At 33.4% G+C, this 22,049-nt stretch overlaps 1 protein-coding gene across 1 annotated transcript; it reads left to right on the plus strand.

Annotated features, from left to right (window-relative positions):
- The first annotated feature begins 3,108 nt into the window (after positions 1-3,108).
- Positions 3,109-7,275, plus strand: LOC117336781 (patched domain-containing protein 3-like). The gene is made up of 3 exons (XM_033897418.1): positions 3,109-4,226; positions 4,807-5,007; positions 5,292-7,275. The coding sequence occupies exons 1-3, from the start codon at positions 3,248-3,250 to the stop codon at positions 6,728-6,730; spliced, it is 2,619 nt and encodes an 872-aa protein (XP_033753309.1). The 5' UTR covers positions 3,109-3,247; the 3' UTR covers positions 6,731-7,275.
- Positions 7,276-22,049: the final 14,774 nt, after the last annotated feature.

A 22,049-nucleotide genomic window follows, 5' to 3' on the forward strand; every position in this document is an offset into this window, starting at 1 on the left:
AGTTCATAGCGTCATTTTGTTGTATACGGACATTGTTTTACTTTTGTTTTTTGTTTACCTTGGTATTTTTGCTAGCATCCGCCATTTTATTTGTTACCGAGACACGCGAATGCTAAACGTTCTGCATACGAACGGCAGTACATAAAATAATGTTAAGAAATTGTAATAAATGTAGGATCGATCTTATAAATATGAAGTAGCATTCCTAAAAATTAGATCAAGATGATTGTTGTAGATAGGATTGGTATAAAACAAATGGTCTATTGTATAAGACAATTAACATTGCAGGGTGGTGTTCCAAGGGAAACAGAAAGCACTATTGATTTTCAGAAAATAACACTTGTTATTACATTTTTACCAGTGAAATATCAAAAATTATTCATTCTATAAAAGTGATATTTTTCACTAGTGAAAAATATCACTTTTGCTGATTTGACCAATCAAATTAATGATTAGAAAATACCACAATAATTGACCAATCAGAAAGCCCGACATATATGTCAGCACCTGGACAGGGAGAACTATTTTGTTTACAAATTATCGCTGTAGGCCTAGTTAGCATACGGGGTAGGTTTTTCGTTGATAAAAAATGTAATAAACAGAATATCTAACAGTGTCTTCAGTAATACCAAATATATTTCACTCGTGTGGCTAATATTTTGATATTTTCACGAGTGCGCAGCACGAGTGAAAAATATCAAAATATTAGCCCCACTCGTGAAATATATTTGGTATTACTGAAGACTCTGTTAGATATCCTTTATTGATAACATTTGTATAAATCTTTTAATTTATTGATAACTTTTCTGAAAAATTATGTCAATTGTGTTTATCAAGTTAACCCTGTAGCTTTTTTTATATGTATAATTTGAAGTGGTTATTCCTTATCCTAATGTGTTTTATCGCATTGATATCAATGCAGTACCCCTCCCTTGGTATTTTAGCTTCCAGTTTGTTGAATCATACGATTATGGCAAATCACGCGAGGTTTTGATTTATGCCGTGCATCCTGTCATCATAATGAATTCCTGTGTTTACTGGGTATCGGCTTACCTCAGATACCATTAAATTTACTTCCGTGTTGAGACAAAAACAGCACCCGTTGCTATTGGAAGCTATATGGACCAGTCAGTCTGCACGCTATATATAAATTACTCCGATAACATGAGCAAATACACAGGCTCGCCTGGCTGTAGAATGTGGTCAAACACTCTGCAAGGGTCACACATGTTTAATCTGTAACCGCTACACAATGTTATCAGTGGTTTATGGTATGAAAGACGGGGTATCGATGACAAAGACAGTTTAAATGAAGAAGAAAGAAACAATCTTTTACCACTGACATAATGCCTTTTGAACAAAGGTTAGATAATAAAATGAATACAATGACCACATAGTTTATTTGGGTGGAGGGAAAGTGTAACTGTTGATGTATAAAGTGTGAATGTTTTTGTCTCTACTCATGTATTGTATTGTAAACACAACTTGAAAATGAATAAAAATTAAATTTAAAAAAAGAAAGAAGAAGAAAAAAAAAACAAGAAAGTTCATATTTTACATCCATAACTGATTTTAATTTCATGAAAACTATAATTATTACTTACAACGGATTACGATAAAATTTAGAGATATAATTTTGTTTGAAGACATCGGGAAGAGGGATATTTAGCAGGAAATTTTTAAAGTGTATTAATTTCACTTCTACATTAAAAGCGTTTCCGGGTGAGGTAAATAGACTACGGCCCTTGTTTCTCGATATTGAGGTCATATTTTTCTACCAATACAAGTTTTTCATGTGTTTGTTGTCATCATCTGTCATAAATAAGGTCAAACTTTTAAGAACATTTAAATAAAACATCATTAAAAAAATATTGTTTAAAAGTATGTTATCATCGTCCATTTCAGACCAAAACAAATGTCATGTCATTTGACGCTAGAAATCTCAACAGAACTTGTAAATTAGGTGTAAACTGAATTTGTTCCCGGCGTTTTGAGCACGTAACATTTTAAACAAGACCGTTGAAAGGCCGCACACCGGTTCTTCGGTTCTAGATTTTGAGTGATACTGAGCCTCCCGCATCAACAATAAAGAAAACTGAAATAATAACGAAACCATATTTCTACCTCAAAATTGATAAACAGAGGACAACGTATGAGCATAAAAAAGATTTGAATTAGTAGATTAGTATAAGGACCAGGTGCTCCGGGCTAGTAACCGTCTTCATCGACGACACCTGTCATATTAATCTGGGTAAAATCGGGTTAGGTCACATTCTCAAAATATGACCTAGTTTGCTGACACCTTTGCGAGAAGAGAAATATCACCATATGGACAAAAACACTGCCTAATGTTATTTGACAGTAAACATCGTTAAACAGTTCGTGAATACACATCTAAAATAAAGTAAAATTTAGTTTCAACATTTAACGGTATCAATGATAACTTTGGCCCTGATAAGTGCTCTCTTGCATTTAAACTTATACCTGATATCTCTTTTAGTTAACTGTTAAATGAATTTTAATCAAACATTCGAGTGAATTTGAGTAACTTATACGGATATTTATTCCCTCAAGAACACCCTCTACTAATTATCTGCGGACAAAAATATGTTAAATGCAATCATAAAAAAGACAGAATTTATCATTTGACTTGTCTAATTATCTTATTTTTATAGCAGAAAAATAAGTTGTTCCCACATAGATAACAAGATACCCTGCTAAATTAGGTATCTGATGGCTGTATATAATATTACTGTAATTTAAGTGGGTGGAGTGGGCTATATACATGTACATAGAGTTCAAGTAGCATCTCTTCAACCAGCTAGGTATTACCTTAATACCAAAGGAGAACTACACGGAACTACAAAGGAGCAACCGGTTTAAGTAGCGATCAATCAGGTAAGATAAGTCACCAGCATAGCTCTCATATATTTAAATGCGCTACTTTCGTATCGTATGTTAGATATCACGGAGCGGTTTTTCCAAGTAGTGTGAGTATACATTATTAAAGGTATTTGAAATAATTAGCCTGTATGCATTTCATTTTAATACACTTACCATATACATGTGATTGAACTAATTTTCTTAGATACTTGCTTTCTCAGAATATTTTTTTTCTCATTTTTAGTTTTCCAAGACTGTGTTTCATCAACCTAAAGAAAGAAAGCATTAATTATTAGATTTTTACGATAACGCTACAAATTTTGTGTAACTTATCTATACTCCGGCTTATATTTTACAGCGGAAAATGAATTTCTCAAGAAAAGTGGAAGAAAACATGTCCAGCGCTTTCGGGCGATATGGGAAAGTCTTGGCTAGATACCCATGGACTTCTATCATTTTATGTATTGTTGTAAACGGTCTTCTTGGCGTGAACATTCAGTGGATAACATCTGATTCCGATTTAGAAAGAGTATACACGCCAACCAACAGCCAGGCGGACCAGGATAGGGACCGGATAGCGTCTATGTTTCCCGATTCCACAGGTACAAACTTCTATCGACAAAGTACAGATAGCCTTGGCTTATTTGGAGAAATAATTTTCAAACCTCGACATGAGAGCAACGTTTTGAAGAGAAAATATAAAAAAGTTATAGAAGAAATCTTGAAAACCGCACGTGCCACCTATGTGACTGATATTGACGATAAGATATATAGATACGAGGAACTTTGTGCGAGGAGAAATGGTGAATGTGTTGTAGATGGTGAGTTTTTATTAGAAAATGCATTCTGGGATATGCTGAAAAACGGAAGTATTACTAGAGAGATGTTTGACAAAGAAGACTATTTCCTCATTATGGGAGATCCGACATTTGTAAATGAAACTCTGAGATCTGCATTTGCATTAAAACTACGACTCAGTTTACGACAAGATTCTAGAACATTCACTGAACTATCTTCAAAATGGGAGAAGGAATTCTTAAAAACATCAAAGGATATCAAATTGAACGATTCAGATATAGCGTACCAGATATCCGATTCATTGAACTCTGAACTTGATGCAAACACCGGAGGAGACATTACTTATTTTTCGCTAACATTTACTCTCATGATCACATATGCCTCTTTTGTCGCTGCGGGCGGAAACTGTGTGTCACAACGTGGTCATCTAGGACGTGCTGGAGTCATATCGGCAGGATTAGCAATCCTTGGATCATTCGGACTAATGTCCGCATGTCACGTGAAATTTGTCAACATCGTGGGAGTCATGCCATTCCTGATTATTGGTAAGTATTATACTATAAATATATCTATATTCCTAGTTTTTTTCTGTTGTGATTCATTGTTTTTACTCTTTATATTATATGTTGTTTTTTACGTTTGTATTGAGATATTTGTGTTTCTTTAATAATGCATAATGTTTGATCTCCATAGTTTAACGACATGTCCTATTTGTATGATGATGAGGTATAGCCATTGCTTGAATAAACATCAAAGGTTGCTCTGTAATCTATTGATAGGATTTTTGAAAACTTTGTCACAGTTTTACCAATATTCTGGACTTGAAATTTCCCATAGGAAAGTATTACAAGTCTTTTGAGAATACCTTTAATATTCTACATTGTCAACAGTATATATATATATTGTTATTATACTGGATTCGCTCATTGTTACCCCTAGATATCAATAACGAGTCTTTAAAGGACGAAACAACTGTGCGATATAGTTTAATACTGTATCAGTACAGATTCTCTCCATGACTAAACAAACAATAGCGAAACGGCATTGTTTGCTTGTTACACAGTAAGATAAAGGATTGTTATCTAAACCATTCATAAACATTTCGTATTTTCACTCTAATTTCAGGAATCGGTGTAGATGACATGTTTATCATGATGTCCGGTCTTGCAGAAGCTGACCAATCCGCTCAAATAGAAGATAAGATTGCTCATGTAATGAAAACCAGCGGAATCGCAATAACAATCACCTCTCTCACGAACTTCATCGCTTTTGTTGTTGGCATCACATCAGTCTTCAAAAGTGTCCGAAACTTTTGTATTTACACAGGTACAGATACATCCATCGCTGTTTACGATTTATCTTAAACTTCAATCTTTAGTATAAAGTTTTCGTTTAAATATTTCAATATTTCGGTATGATAATATAATATAACTTTTTTTATGTTTAAGATATAAATGATAATATAATCAATTAATATTAATATTAATATGGTTGTTATAATTGTGTTAAGACATAAAAAAAATACAATTATTTTCGTAACATCAAATATACTATCATATCTATATTACTACTTTGTCTGAATGAACAATGTTGTTTTGATTTTGCTTCAGCTGCTGCAGTGGGATTCTGTTATCTAAATCAAATAACATTTTTCATCGGATGTATGGTGCTGCAAGAGAGAAGAGTAGCCGAGAACAGGCACTGTATCACATGTGTACCGATAGAATTCCCGGATGAAAAGAACAATCAGTCGGAATCTGTTGCGAAACGAATCTGTTGTACAGGGTCTCCGCCTAAGTCAAGAAATGAACAAGAGAGTATGCTCGAGAAAATTCCGCGTTTGGTTATACCAAGGATGATTGTTAATCTACCGGCAAAGTTTATAACAATTATGTTGTACCTAGCATATCTTGCTTTTTCTGTATTAGGAGTTACACGTTTACATCAAGGTTTGAATTTACAAAATTTGGTATCGGACAGTTCATATTATTATCAGTTCAGTAAATGGGACTTTGATTACTTTCCTTTGAACTTTCCGGTATCATTTGTCGTACCGTCCTATCAAAACTATTCTTCGGGTCGTGTTTCAGATGACATAGATTCCCTCCTGACAACTGCAAACAGACACATTGATATTGAAGACAGTTATGAACTAAATTGGCTGAAATCGTATCAAAATTCTATTTATTTTACAAATACTTCAGAGAAAGCGTTTGTAAATGGACTCCGTGATTTTCTAAACACCACAACTGTTTTCAGAAATGATGTCGTTTTCAATCATGCCAATGACCGAATTGAAGCCTGTCGATTCCATGTTTTTTCTAAGAGTATAAAGGACAGTTATACACAAGGAAAGCTTATGCTGCAAATGCGAGAAATTGCAAGTAGTTCGATAATTCCTTGTTTCGCTTATTCACCGGTCTTTATATTCTTCGAGCAATATGTCGCCGTGGTACCTAGCACTCTTCAGACAGTAGGGATTGCTGTAGCTGCCGTGTTTGTTGTTGCATGTCTAATGATGCCCAACCCTTTCCTCATTCTTTGTATTGCGTTGTCTTTAGCCTCAATTATCACCGGTGTTCTTGGCTTCATGCACTTCTGGGGACTGTCTCTCAGTTCCATTACCATGATCCATGTAATCATGAGCGTTGGGTTCTCGGTAGATTTCAGTGCACACATCTGTCATGCTTTTCTGACGTCAGAGGGTCAGGATAGGAACGCCAGAGTATGCAAAGCATTGGAAATAACCGCAGGGCCTATTTTCAACAGTGCTGTATCCTCTATTGTAGGGATCGTAATGCTAACATTATCAGAATCTTATGTGTTTATTTCTTTCTTCCGTGTGATGTTGCTTGTGATTTTGTTTGGGTTTTTCCATGGAATGTTTGTACTGCCAGTCATCTTTTCCCTGATAGGACCAAACAAACCGATTAAAAGCAATGTCAGCGTCTTCAAACGCAAATGTGACCAGAAAAATCAGAAAATGGATAAAACAGGAACTTACAATCATGGATATGAACCCGACCATTCATTACAAACACAATTATAGATACCCTATCGACTGCCTTCAAGCTTGTTCGAATATACGTGAAATGTAAATACAAGTTCATTATATAGATAAAGTGGTCACAGGGCATATACAAAGTGGTTTGAATGCATATGCAGTAAAAGTGGTCAGAATCAAAACGATGCAATGTACCATTGGTTAGTGATTTGTTATATATATGTACAAGCTATGATTTTATTTTAGATTATTTGTATATGTTTCTTCATAAGTTTGATCCATAATCACTACAGTGAATAATATCTTTAGTGTCTACCATTAACAAAAAACAACTTTCCATTGATGGATGGTTGCAGTTTATTGTCTGCATGTACATAGCTATATTATATTATTGACCTTTTTACGTAATTAACATAGGAAATTTCTAATAAAATATCCTGATATGAAATGATAAATCTGCAAACCATTGTACTTCGCCAAATCATTATCATTATTATTATATATTTATATATTACATGCATTTATATATGTGTGTTATAATGGAATACCAATTCAGTTAAGTCTCCAATTAAAGTTTTGTGGATAGAAAATGAATTAATATTGAACATGAATTACCACATTTCAGAAATATTAGACTTCATGGACTTTCCTGCTTAAGTTTATATCTTACACTCAGAAATAAAACACAGTTTGATTTTGTTTTAAATTTGATCTGATTCTCCTTTATCTATACACAGACAAATAGTGTAACAGTGTTCTCAGACACATAATTTATTCGCACACTCTCATACACTCACAGGTAACTCTGATATCCGCTTGGAAGGTCAGAAATTTCAAAACAAATACTTGGAGCCTATCAGAGTTTAGAGCACGTAACTGTCAAATCATTAATATACTGTCAAATCATCAATCGCCGTTTATGCCGTTATACGCGTAGCTTCTACTTCTTGCTTTGTTTGCTAGATTTCTTCATAAAGTATATAATATATAATATATTATTAAAATCTGTTCATTTAACATGATTTTGAAGTTTTTGTCTATTTTTTCTCCTATGTGAAAAGCACGTAACACGACAGACGTTTACCACCGCAATCGTCGATCGATAAAACAAATTACATTTGCATGGGACACAAATGAAAAAGTTCAACTGAAAAAGACCATGTGTTTTGGGTGAAGTTAACATTAAGAGATATTTGTCTTGAAAATTGCTTAAACAAATTATGAATTTGTAGAAATTTTGTGAAGGTCTATCCAGATCGTTTGCAAGCACGCGGCCCTGATTGCTTCGCAAAACGTTTGCGTTTCATTAGTCGAACAGTGTGAAATATGTCTGCATTTTGAAATCGAAAAAAAAAAAAAACCTTACGAAGAAAAATAAATTGCGATGAAGGCAGAAATTAATCAATTCCAGAAATAATTTTATACTGACATTGGGTACTCCCATCAATTTGTTTGTCACAATGAATATAGAAAGGATAGTTTTATATTGTTCATAGTTTTAAGATTAATATAAAAAAAACGATTGCCAAAGGCACACAACAACCAGAAATTTAAAACCCGTTCGGCATATTCTTTCTAATGATATTTGCTTCATTCACTTGTTTAGACAATGTGGAAAGACTATATATGTTGTTTCTATCACTGTATCTACTTAAAAGTCTATTAATGTTTAAACCTCCAGAAATGTTTACGTGAATATGCTACACCGAATACAATATTTAGTTTATTCATATATCTACTATCTATTACATTTCTGATGTCTTGGGTAAAAGTCTCGCCTATTGCCTTTGTATTTAGCGTTCGCCGATGGTGTAGGACAGAACATTGATATTTACTCGTCCCTAAGTGACATCGTTTATGCAATATTTGTTGGAAATAACTGCTAATGTCGATATCTGTATATGAATAAATAAAGATATGTCAAATAAACGCGAAATTAAAAAAAATAAAAAATAAAAAACAAAAACAAAATTGGTCCATAAAACAAAGAGGTTCATGTCAACCAAATGATTATATGATTATGGGATCGAACATGAGTGTTCATCTTATAACGAATTTAAAGAATGAGATTGTTACAATGTAGTACCATTTTAAAACAACACAGAGTACTGGCACTATAACCAAACCATTATTCAAAGACAAAGTCAATTAGACGACTGCAAACTAAAATAAGATATTCCTTTCCATGGAGATTCCTGATAATGTACAGGGAATTAAGACCAGTCGATTCGGAAGAGTAAGCGTCCTATGTTTTATCGATAACCATACAAATCTAGGCCAAACCCGAATTAAGTCAGTGTGGTGACAAAGTAATCACTTGGCATGTAAACATCATCTACGAAAATAGAAAATAGAATATTTTCAATTTAGATCATGATGATAATTTTAAAACTTTCCTATGGTCAACCTGCATCTCTCGGAACATTGTCCTTTTCCTACTTTTCCGTTAGTAGTCGACATATGCCACATGAATCCTAATCATGGAAGCATGCCCTTGAATATATCATCAACTTGGACGGTTAAACACCGTATGGAAAATTAACAACTGGAAGTTGAATCCATTACACTAATTATACAGCTTGTTTCTAAGATATCCCTTTTGGTTACATTGTAAGCAAACATCTATCCGATCGACATGAATATGATATCAATAAAAACACTTAATTAATTCAATATTATATGATTATATGATAAAGTTTATTATATAACAAAAATATGCTTACAGGTGGATTTTATTATATTTTTTCTGGTGTTTTCTAAAGTTAATTTTAATATTTATTTTCAAAACAAATATCGATTAATTTTCTATATCGTTTAAAAGTGGTAGAAAATATATCGAAAATAGCTGTACCATAACTCATTGTTAAACGGGGGTACATTTTATCTAAAACATCTTTATACAATTTTGAACAATTTTGTGTAAACTTCTACATTCAATAAAGTGTTTTAAATTATAAGAGACTGAAAAATGTATTACACCAGTTCATAAGGCAAAATTACCAAACATTTGATTTAGAAAAAAAACATTATTGCACTATCTAATGTACCAATCGACCTCAAGTTAATTATGAGAAGTCAAAAAGGATCACTGAATATATATACACCGAATTTCAATATTGATTAAGAAACAAAAATATGTAATAGATCTTACAATATTCTTTCAATACTTGTTCTATTCTATGACTACAATGACAACAATAAAAAGTAAATTACATAATTCACGCAGACTATGATACATCCAAATGAAAAGAAATATTTAGAGTTGTATCCTGAGATTTTGCCTTTTATTCTTTGAGAAATTGTGTGTGTGTGTGTGTGTGTGTGTGTGGGTCATTTTTGACTTTTATATGATCGTAAACTTTGAAATGATATTTATATATCTCATATATACTTTACAAAGCAACAGGAAACCAAATATTTTATTTATTCAATATCTCATCGAGGGTATGACACAGCTGTCTACGCTTTCATGTCTTCAAATGTACATACACGTATCTGAGTTCTGATAGTATTGGATGACGAGATCAGTTGGAGTTGATAACTTGGGGTTTAAATGGAAAATGCATGTTTTTAATGCAAAAACAAACAAAAAACAAACAAACACACACACCCACACAAACACTTTCACTCATACACACACACGCACACAAGGGTGTGTGTGTGTGTGTGTGTGTGTGTGTGTGTGTGTGTGTGTTTGTTTGTTTTTTGTTTGTTTTTGCATTAAAAACATGCATTTTCCATTTAAACCCTAAGTTATCAACTCCAACTGATCTCGTCATCCGCAACTATCAGAACTCATATACGTGTACATTTGAAGACATGAAAGCGTAGACAGCTGTGTCATACCCTCGATGAGATATTGAACAAATAAAATATTTGGTTTCCTGTTGCTTTGTAAAGTATATATGAGATATATAAATATCATTTCAAAGTTTACGATCATATAAAAGTCAAAAATGACTTTCAATTACTATATGATCAATACACAATAGCCTACTAATTTATCGTGATTAAACATCTCTCGGCCCTAACAACTTTGCAATGGAACTCTCGTTTATCAAACCCTGACATTATACACACGATACAGGAGGCCTACCTCTTACCCGGAAGAGGCATATGGGTACAACATACTTTTCAAGAAACCAATCTCAATATTTGAATCATGGTTTCTTCGAAATAGAATGACGTCAGACACTGGCTAAAATGAATCATACTGATATCTAGATAATGTAATCGTAGATGTCAATTACAACGTAAACATAACGTCAGTGGAATTTGTATTGCATAACAGATTAATCTACAAGGAGATCTTAATCGCGGACAATTATCACGGGAACTTCCCTGTGTTTTCCCAGTTTATACTAGTTTTTAAAAGTCTTACAAATGTCTAATAATGAAATCATGTTTAATTAAATCCCTACTAATTTTTATAGAGGAAATTTCGAACCTAAGGAATGATTTCCGACGTACTAGAAATCAAAATTACCATTTAAATAAAAACTCTCCTGATTTCTTTATATATCTCATATATACTTTACAAAGCAACAGGAAACCAAATATTTTATTTGTTCAATATCTCATCGAGGGTATGACACAGCTGTCTACGCTTTCATGTCTTCAAATGTACATACACGTATCTGAGTTCTGATAGTTGCGGATGACGAGATCAGTTGGAGTTGATAACTTGGGGTTTAAATGGAAAATGCATGTTTTTAATGCAAAAACAAACAAAAAACAAACAAACACACACACCCACACAAACACTTTCACTCATACACACACACACACACACACACACACACACACACACACACACACAAGGGGGTGTGTGTGTGTTTGTTTGGTTGTTGTTTGTTTTTGCATTAAAAACATGCATTTTCCATTTAAACCCTAAGTTATCAACTCCAACTGATCTCGTCATCCGCAACTATCAGAGCTCATATACGTGTACATTTGAAGACATGAAAGCGTATACAGATGTGTCACACCCTCGCTGAGATATTGAACAAATAAAATATTTGGTTTCCTGTTGCTTTGTAAAGTATATATGAGATATATAAATATCATTTCAAAGTTTACGATCATATAAAAGTCAAAAATGACTTTCAATTACTATATGATCAATACACAATAGCCTACTAATTTATCGTGATTAAACATCTCTCGGCCCTGGCAACTTTGCAATGGAACTCTCGTTTATCAAACCCTGACATTATACACACGATACAGGAGGCCTACCTCTTACTCGGAAGAGGCATATGGGTACAACATACTTTTCAAGAAACCAATCTCAATATTTGAATCATGGTTTCTGCGAAATAGAATGACGTCAGACACCGGCTAAAATGAAGCATACTGATATCTAGATAATGTAATCGTAGATGTCAATTACAACGTAAACATAACGTCAGTTGAATTTGTATTGCATAACACATTAATCTACAAGGAGATCTTTATCGCGGACAATTATCACGGGAACTTCCCTATGTTTCCCAGTTTATACTAGTTTTTAAAAGTCTTACACATATCTAATAATGAAATCGTGTTTGATTAAATCCCTATTGATTTGTATAGAGGAAATTTCGAACCTAAGGAATGATTTCCGACGTACTAGAAATCAAAACTACCATCTAAGTAAAAATTCTCCTGATTTCTTCTGGTTTCAGGGCTTTCATTGAAGTATTAATGATTTGCACAGGAAAATTGCATTTTGAAAACTATATACAGTGTATATCGAAATTTATTTACCGAATAGTCAGTTCCGGCCAACGGGTTCATATAATGTGTATGCAGTCTATATCATACTTGAACGAGTAAACAAGAGAAGATATTTTTGAAGTTGGAATTATTTTATGTAGGTAACACAGTTTTTACGATTAGCAAGGTGCAACATTATAATTAAAAACTTACAAAACATTACAAAACGGTATGGTTGTGTTCACTGTATATCCTTCTGTGTCAGCTTATAACAGTAAAACAATCTAAACATATAAGGAACATTAACTATACTTTTGAAGCTTAATAACACACAAAGACCTGAAAAAGTATACTGTTCAAAATGTTTTGGCGTCTTTGCTTCATAATAGTTATTGTATTTTGTAAAGGTTTGGTTGTCTAAATGCAAAATAACGTGGTATTCTATATTACCGAATTTTCAAAACGTTTGTTAAACGGCAGGTGTTTTTGAGATAAGGTAAGACTATTCATTAACAATACCAATTGACGCAATTTTCGTTTATGCAATTTGTTCCAATTAAAACAAAACAAAAAACAAACAGAGTGTTGTTATGCTGCTTAAGGAAAAAAGACTATATATTGAAAAGAGATAATATTTTTTTATCAGATCAGCATCTATAACTGCCGTAAAATCTTTACAAAAACTTTTGCTGAAATATGAAGAAATAGCATTTTGCTTTTAAGAAATGTGTTTTATGTAAAGAAGATGACAACGTAAAATGCTACAAAGAAGGAGTAGAAAAGAACATGGATATCCCGTTTAATAGGCTTCGAGTAAGCTTGGCATGCCTCAAACACTTCAGGGGATTAATATCAACTTCATCTTTTGACAAATTCCAAGAACAGAAAGTAAAAATATCTCGACAACCAAAGTCCTATCGTGACACTTTTCGGGAACTTCCTTGTTGTGGTTTTCCAGCCAATGAAATTTAAAAATGAAAAGTCGTACTGATTCTGACATCCTGGTAATATATAATGGTCAATATTGGTTCGAGTTCAATAACAAAGAGATAACCACCCGGTTCTAAGGTGAAAACACATACCATTGCTTTGAAGTGCCACATATTTATCTTTCACTGCGATAGCACAAGATTTTTATAGATCAATTATGTATTGGTCCGTTTAATATGTAAATAACAACTAAAGCTCCGTTGACGCCTAAGGAAATGTATGAAGATTTAATCAGGTGGTTGATTGTAACACGCATTTTTGTCAAAGGCAGTTTTAAAAGGTGCAATTTCATTCTTATTTTCTAGAAATATTGCTACTTTCATATGCAGGTATTATGTGCTAGTAAAAACAACAACAACAAAAAAGAAAAAAATATACAAACAAAGAAGAAAAAAAAAACAAAAAAACACCCCCCCCCCCCCCCCCCCCCCCAAAAAAAAAAAAACTGCAAAAAACCCCCACTAATATTGAATATTTAAAGTATTGTATTGTTCTCTCACTATCCTTTCGATGATCATTTTTATGAAAAAAATATAAATGATGTTTGCCTGTATAGTAAATAACATTTGGGAAAAAAGATCGCATATGAGAGGAAGTCGCTTAATTCAGGTGGTCGTTAAGGTAGGTTTGAATGTATACGTTTAATGAAAAGTCCATATTTGAAACATTCTTTATATCGATTGGTTAAACATCTGTTCAGTGTGACATCAATGGATTTAATTGGGTGATATACATATTTTAAGTCAAGCTGAAAACTATCTAAATGAAAAGAAACATGAAAGTGCTTTGTTAATTTCAATCTTTTTCAGACCAACACTGCGTCCTGGAGGGGGAAATCTAATTTATTATAAGTACAATAATGTAAGGAGAAGAGTAGATACGAGGATTCCTTATTTAGAATTTTATGTCCCTGATTTCATCTGTCATCAAAATATTTAATTCCTGTGGAATTATTTTAAAGATACCATGTAATTTGATCGTGAAAGTGACCGTTGTATAAGGATTTATTTTTATTTTTATCAAATTAAATGTTTTTATACTTCTTAAACTTCTTATTGTTTTAAACGGGATTAACATTTTTCATGGCGGTAAAAGGATTGAACATATTTTTATTGCCATTAATTTATATGAGGGCCTTTAAATGAACATATTAATCATTATTATGAAATCGAGTGTGAAATTAATGAGGCCATGGCAGTAATATGCATTTTTGGGCTGATAAAACCTTTTTTTTTTAACAAATGGTTTTTTTCGGTTTGGTTTTCAGGATATCAGTTTTTTCACTTGTTTGAAATTTTCACATGCCCCATAAGGGCCCTTTATATTTAGCTGTCACCCAGATTGCAAGTTACAGCAAAGTTAAATGCAATTTAACAAGCGTTTGTTAAATATCATTCATTGAAATGTCTTATAAAAAGTATTTAAGAAGGCAGTAAAGGACAAACAACTTCTTTCTTGGGTAAAACTGATTTACTTTTGGAGTTCTGCAGCAACAGTGTCAAAGGAACATCATTTGTACCGGTCAGTATTAAACTAATAGTAATATGTTTCAGTTTCAATTGTGAAATAATCATCAATAAAACGCATAGCTAAAACATGTATATATATTTTTGCGTTGCTTAAAATTCAAAATGAAAACAAAACACAAGTCTGTATTTCTTGATCTCATTGTTTTGCTCAAAGATCAACAAATATGGCTTTTGATAATCACAAAAGGAACTAGGATTGTTCAACAACATGTAAACTCTATCAACACATTGGCTGATCGCTCTTAGGAAAAATTCTGTGTCCAATCATTCTTCAGCATTGAAATCATTAAAATCCCTGATGAAGGAAAGGATGCGGAAATCCCTCGTTTGTATTGGATTCCAAGCATGCATAAGAATAATTAGAAGCAACATTTTATTGCTGGCAGGAGTTGTTGTTCCATTTAGCCTTTATCTAATCTTTTTTTTACTATTTTTCTGATTGAAATTCATTTGGGGCTGTAGGTCCTCCGTTGATACTGTTTACTCTAGAAACGAAATTATTGGAATGTTAATGTTAAAAAACTTTAAAGTTCTTTCTTTTAATTTATCTTGGACATCTACTCCTAAAGAACATTTCTTTATCAAAACGTTTGATTTTCTACGAGCATTCCCCATTCAGAACTAAAGGAACTCCTTCGATCTCTAGTAATGAGAGCATTCTTTTCCATAAAAGGCGAATATAAAGAAGATATACATGTAGTTGTGAGATATACGAGAGCATAGTTTTAAAAAATATACAACCAGGGCTTACGGAAAACTCACCGAAGATGAAATCATGAGAAGGATTGAATTAATGATCTAATGAAATATCATTTTCTTTAGGTCTTAATTATCAATATAAGTGTATCAATAAGGTATACACAGCCATAGGTACTGGTCTCGTCTGTCAATATATTCATCACTACGTAGATGAGTGTGGTGACAAACGAGAATTGTACCTGTGAGCTTTGTGTGTGGAATTTAATTATGGGTAGCCGAATGCTTATCTGTGACAGTGTTTGTATCTGTTTAGCTCTCCAAATCCTTAACTGTCGTCATCTGCTTTTGAAAGGCTGAGCAAATTAATCATTCTGCCGTGTATGGTGTGTGTGTGTGTACGTTACGTAATTATATTGTAAATGAAATCCGATAACAAATATGTTAGATGGTTGGACTCAATTTAACTTTCTAATTTGTGCCATTAGTTAAGTGAGTATGGCAAATTTCAAACATTACATGCTCTTAAATCTTAAATGCTCTTTATCTTCAATAAACATATTGTCCATTCAACTTTAAAAAATAACACAATTAAAATAGTTAAAATTATAAACATTATTTGGATTATGATTAGTTTACCATCTCCTTAAAATGAATTTTGCTATTGGATTTTATTTCATAGCTATGATAAGAAATTTCCAGGATTATCTATACTTTAATTGTCGCCATTTTACCTTAATAGCATTTATTAACAAACTGATCAATTGATTTAATGCAAGCTAACGTAAATATTTAGTAATCGAGCACGCCCTGTGTAATGTTTGTAATTGAACGCACCCATAGATTTCATCCTTTCTAACTTCCGGTGGCATGCCTATGCTGCTACAGTGATCTAACGGTAAATTGAAATGTTCATATGCATCCACCTTCATCCAACCTTTATCTGTATTTATAACCTTACGGTCATGAAACTTGTTGGTGTTGTATTTCATTTAAGTTATGAAAGAATACAAGCAGAATTCCAAGACATATTTCCTCGAATTTTTGTATTATTTCGTTGATTATCCTGAACATTTTTTTCCAATAGATTTCTGATATACCTGTGCTTCATAATAATAAACAAACATCTGCTTAAAACTGTGTAGCCTATTATACAACATATTACCGTTGTCTAAGAAACGTATATCATTCATAACAAAATTTCAATTGACGGCTAGTTTGTTGTAGCATTTGCTGGAGTCAACAGCTTGAAAATATTCATGCCGATTCAAGTTTTTAGCAAACAGGTAAATTCTATATATCCTAAGGATGATGAGTATTTACAAACGAGTGGACTGTTAAGAAATTAAATCATTGGAATACTTATCTCCGTGTCCTATTTTGTATCTTTTTAAATTTGATTTCCGCAATCGTTCGGGCTGAAAGCTGTAAATATTAAATTATCGTATATGACCAACATATCATTCTGTGATGATGTGATTGATCATATATATATACTTGAAATTATGTCGTCTTCACAGAACTGAGAAATGCCAAATGTTTGTCACTGTCAATGGTCCTTTCGAATGACAGTACATCTGTCATGCAGAGTTCAAGAATATTACTTAGCCATCGCATGCATTCTATTTATGATTGCTGGGGTTTCGATTTGCAAAGTTTAATGGGAAAATGAACATATACAAACTGGTTAACAGGCTTCAAATCAGTTTAGGCCACTTCAAATGGTCACAAACATACCTAATAATGTTTTTCATGGGAGTTGCATTTACCTTTTTCATGAGACTTACATTAAGTGTTCGTTTAAGAAATAATTAACGATGATTCGTGTATTGTTGCAGGATATACAACGAGGACGAGGATATTTTGAAATTAAATTAATAACGAAGGCCGCAGGCCTGAGTTATTAATCAAAATTGCAAAATATCCGAGTCCGAGTTGTATATCCTGCAACAATACACGAGTCAAAGTTGATTATTTCTATTCTACCATGTACTGTTTAGTTCTGAGATCGACCTCTTTCTAATAGAAAAACAGCAAAGAAACCCCGGGAAAACCTTGTAATTTATTTCTTGAGTATTGCATTATTTGTTGATGAAATATACATTTCTTTACAGACACTACAGTACTACGATCAAGAGCATCTATCATATGGCATTGATTTTGAAAATTAAAAAAAAATGATAAAAGAAAAAGAGAAAAAAGGGGCCTCCGTAGGATTCGAACACGCGTCGTGATAAAAATTTAATGAAAGACTAACCCATTAGCCCACTCGGCTATAGTAACCTTATAAGAAATGTGTGAATATTAGATATATATAAAATTGTAACAGCCGTGAATCACGAGCGTGTTATTGGCACGAGCGTGTATTATTGGCACGAGCGTGCATTATTGGAAAATAATACATGGTTTTAAACCAATCAAAACTGGCGTTGCATAGCAAACATGGTAGAATATGCAATAACATATGGTATGTATATTTCAACAGCCTGAAGGTTATTGCTGACATTTCTCGAGAACTTTAGTGATGAATGTTCCAAGCTCATGCTAGTTTATAATGAAATGTTGTACTAATCCTGAAAAGGATATCATATTGTGATCAAGATTTGTTCGAGTCCATAAAAAAGATAACCACACGGATCTATGGTGCAAACGGTTAACGTCTCTTTGAAGTGCCACGCGTTTATCTTATGCTGCGATGGCACAAACATTCTAAAGATATTGATTTATTGGATCAGGTCGATTTGTAAGTAACCTGAAGGGGCCGCGGTGGCCGAGTGGTAAAGGTGTCCCGACACTTTATCACTAGCCCTCCACCTCTGGGTTTTGATTTCTAAACCTACATAGGGCAGTTGCCAGGTACTGACTGTACGCCGGTGGTTTTCTCCGGGTACTGCGGCTTTCATCCACCTCCAAAACCTGGCACGTCCCTAAATGATCCTGGCTGTTAATAGGACATTTAACAAAAACAAACGAAACAAACCAATTGTAAGAAACCACGAAAGCTGCGTTGGCGCCTTATATGTAAAATTTACTTAAAAGGCCTATTACATTAGGATCTTTTTTAATTTTTTGATAAACAACGAGATATTTTCATAGAGGTCCAAAATAATATCTTGAATATCCATGCAAGCAGTGTCATAACATAAAACTAGCTTCGGTATCAAACTGATCTCTGTACATGGAATTATCTTCAAACAACAGAAAAAGCCGTTATTATAACGAAACTATAATTCTCATCAACAATCTATCAAAGATGGTAAAACATGAACAAAATCATAGATTTTACGGAGATCAATTCAAAAGTACAATGATATTAGAATAATTTTCATAGTTATAGGTAAATAGTTACCGGCTGTCACGGAAGTCAGGACAATGAGAATAAATACTTCAATGTCGAATTAACTGGGTCATGAAAAACTGCAGGCAGTGGATGCATGGGTGTTACTATCTAGAAATGAAAAAATAGCCAATGTATTTTTGTAATTTGCCCTTATTACTTACGTTATAAGAAAACATCGAGATAATAATATAAGCGGCTGTTGTTGATGAGTCTGTAATGTTCTTGATTTCAAGTTCCAATCGACATGGTCAATAAAGTTTAATTATTTCAAGATATTCATAATCTAGATATTTCGGGGGTTTAACTGGAATATGTAATCGCTCCCTAGTATCACACTCTTTCAGTAGCAAGCTTGTCTGTGTCGTGTTTACTACCACATGTTATATATTTTGTCTACAAATGGTTCATAACTGTAGTATGATAATATAGCATGGAGTGTTTTTTAATGGTGTCCAACTTTAATCAATCTCAATGATTATTATCACTATCTTTGGGCCGTGGTGGTCGAGTTGTTAAGGTGTCCCGAGACTTGATATCTAGCCCTCCACCTCTGGGTTGCGAGTTCGAAACCTACGTGGGGCAGTCGCCCGGTACTGACCGTAGGCCGGTGGTTTTTCTCCGGGTACTCCGGGTTCTCCAGCTTTCCTCCAAAACCTGGCACGTCATTAAATGACCCTGGCTTTTGATAGGACGTTAAAAAATAAACCAAAATATCTATGTAATCTTACAATCCATTATTTATATGTAATCTAGCCATCTGTTTTAATCCTTTTCTGGCAAGTCTGGCAAATACCATCTTTCATACTACATACCTAATTACTCATTGGTCATTTCTTGTACTAATATCAATATTGATTAGTTTTCATATGGGTATTGAAAATAGCATAATCGCACACTAATTAGGACGATGTGCGCGTGATGTTCCGTGTGCCTTGTTTGATACCACAACTGCATTTTGTACTGTGACCGATGACCACCAAGATATAATTAGGTGTATATATACTGTATGTTATAGAGTTCATTAAATCGATATCTTGTTATTACGTACGAACACGAAAACCAACTGATTTCGAAATACCTTCTTTACTTATTCTGGGCAGGGGCTTGGAATTGGGTGAGGAATTGGGAGGACCGGTTGGTAGAACAATATGAATGAATTGACAAAAGGACCAAGGAATTTAGCATGGAGTAATATAAGGAAAATAACTTATCCAATTTTCAAATCTTTTGGTTAAGATGCTGATACCGATACTGACCTTGGTACTTTTAGGTATAATTTCAGCAGTGTAAGTGATGTGGTTATTTTTATTCAGCAAATTTTACAGCAATGTTTCCCATGCGAAAAGCTCGAAAATAAGAATACTTAAATATATACATTAGCAGTATTGTGTCTTGCTAGAGAGTAGATGCCAAAAGCTTATAACAAAATGCCTTTTTTCAAACAATTTTATTAAACATTTTCAGTATGTTTTAGATCAGATTTCGCTAAGGTCAGATATTTTTGTCATTTAAAAAAAAAGCTAGTCCATCAATTCTACTACTTATAAATATCATTTTTCTTCATAGCAATACCTATCTTAATTCTTGGGAAATAGAAATTTTATTTTAGTCCTAATATACGCATTATTTGTAATTTTTGTGAAAAAGCCACTAAATAAGTATGCAAAGAAAACACAAAAATATACTTAATCTCAGTGACTAAGGAACAGTTGCTGGGAAAAGAAATGGAAATTATAAAAGTGGGTCCCAACTTAAATATAAACCTTTTTTACTCACAAAGTTCCGAAAGCCGCATAAAAAAAACCTGCATACATAGCATAAACATAACATGGGGTCAGTACGAGGCAGAAAAAACTTTCAAATTTAATTAAAGAGGACTCGTAAAAAAAGAATGGAACTGAAAACAACTCCTGACAGTCTGAATAGGAAAATTAAATTAAACGAAGCTGATGTTGAAATTGGATGTAGAAATGGTAAAGTGCTTTGGGATATGAATATGTAACGTGTTACAATGTACAATAGGGGTTGTGTTATGTGAGACAAATGAGTTAGCCTTATGTTATAGATTAGAGAAGTATCATCTTTATAATCGAAAGATAAAACTTTTACTTAACCGAGAGTTTTGGGCTTACAGCACTGTATGGCATGTGGCGTGAAGGCTTAAAGCTTATTCAGAGTGAGATACCATTACACAACAGGCGTGAGTCATTTATAGTCGTATCAGAATTACTTGTGCTTTAAAACTGCGATAAACATATTAAATACAAACGAGTCGGTATTCCTATAAGGAAAACAGGTGCATTACATGCAAAATTTCAAATACTGTATTATACTGTGTATATGAATTTGTCGTGAGGATAAAGTGGGTACGTCACTGAGGTTTGAATCCCAAAGGAATTGCTTAAAAGAGGTTTTTCTTCCTTTTTTACGCAAATGCTCACGAACGTGTCAAATCGAGCATATATCTGTCTTACAGTAATACATACTATCTGTTTGCATCCTTTGGTTTTGTCTTCGTTTAACGCTTAGTAATCCACTTAATAGGCCCTCAATGCAGTCTAGACGCCAAGGCCAATATTCTTATTTGCGCAATATCATTCACATCAAAATACCAAGAAATTGTCTATGAATTATCGCTTGTACATTAAAGAATATCTTTTACATAACTAAAATCATTACGGAAACCCTAAACGTGTTCTTAATGTGTCACAGCGCGGAGAGAGTGCTTCCAAGAGCTCCCAAAAATAATAATTTGAATAATCACAAAGCTTTAATGAAGAAACCGGGCATGTGAGCAGCGTTTCATTTACATCTTAAGGCCAGTAAGTTACCCTTAAAAAGAAAATTGATGATTGTTTTTACCGTCATAATAAACCATAGCTCCAAATAAAAATCAATAAAACGAGGGCAATATATGAACAACATTCATTGGCATGGTAAACATTGATAATATACATGTGGATACGACCAGGTGCTTCGAAAGGGTCAGCGTCTCCTGCTTCATCGACGACACTCACCATCAAATCTAGGTCACATCCGGGTAAAGTCACATTCTGAAGAGAACTAAGCTCGTGTCTTTAACAATGATAAACGACTTATGCTTGTTGGGAAA

Source organism: Pecten maximus, chromosome 10 (genome assembly GCF_902652985.1).
Source record: "Pecten maximus chromosome 10, xPecMax1.1, whole genome shotgun sequence".
Taxonomy (NCBI): Eukaryota; Metazoa; Mollusca; class Bivalvia; order Pectinida; family Pectinidae; genus Pecten; species Pecten maximus.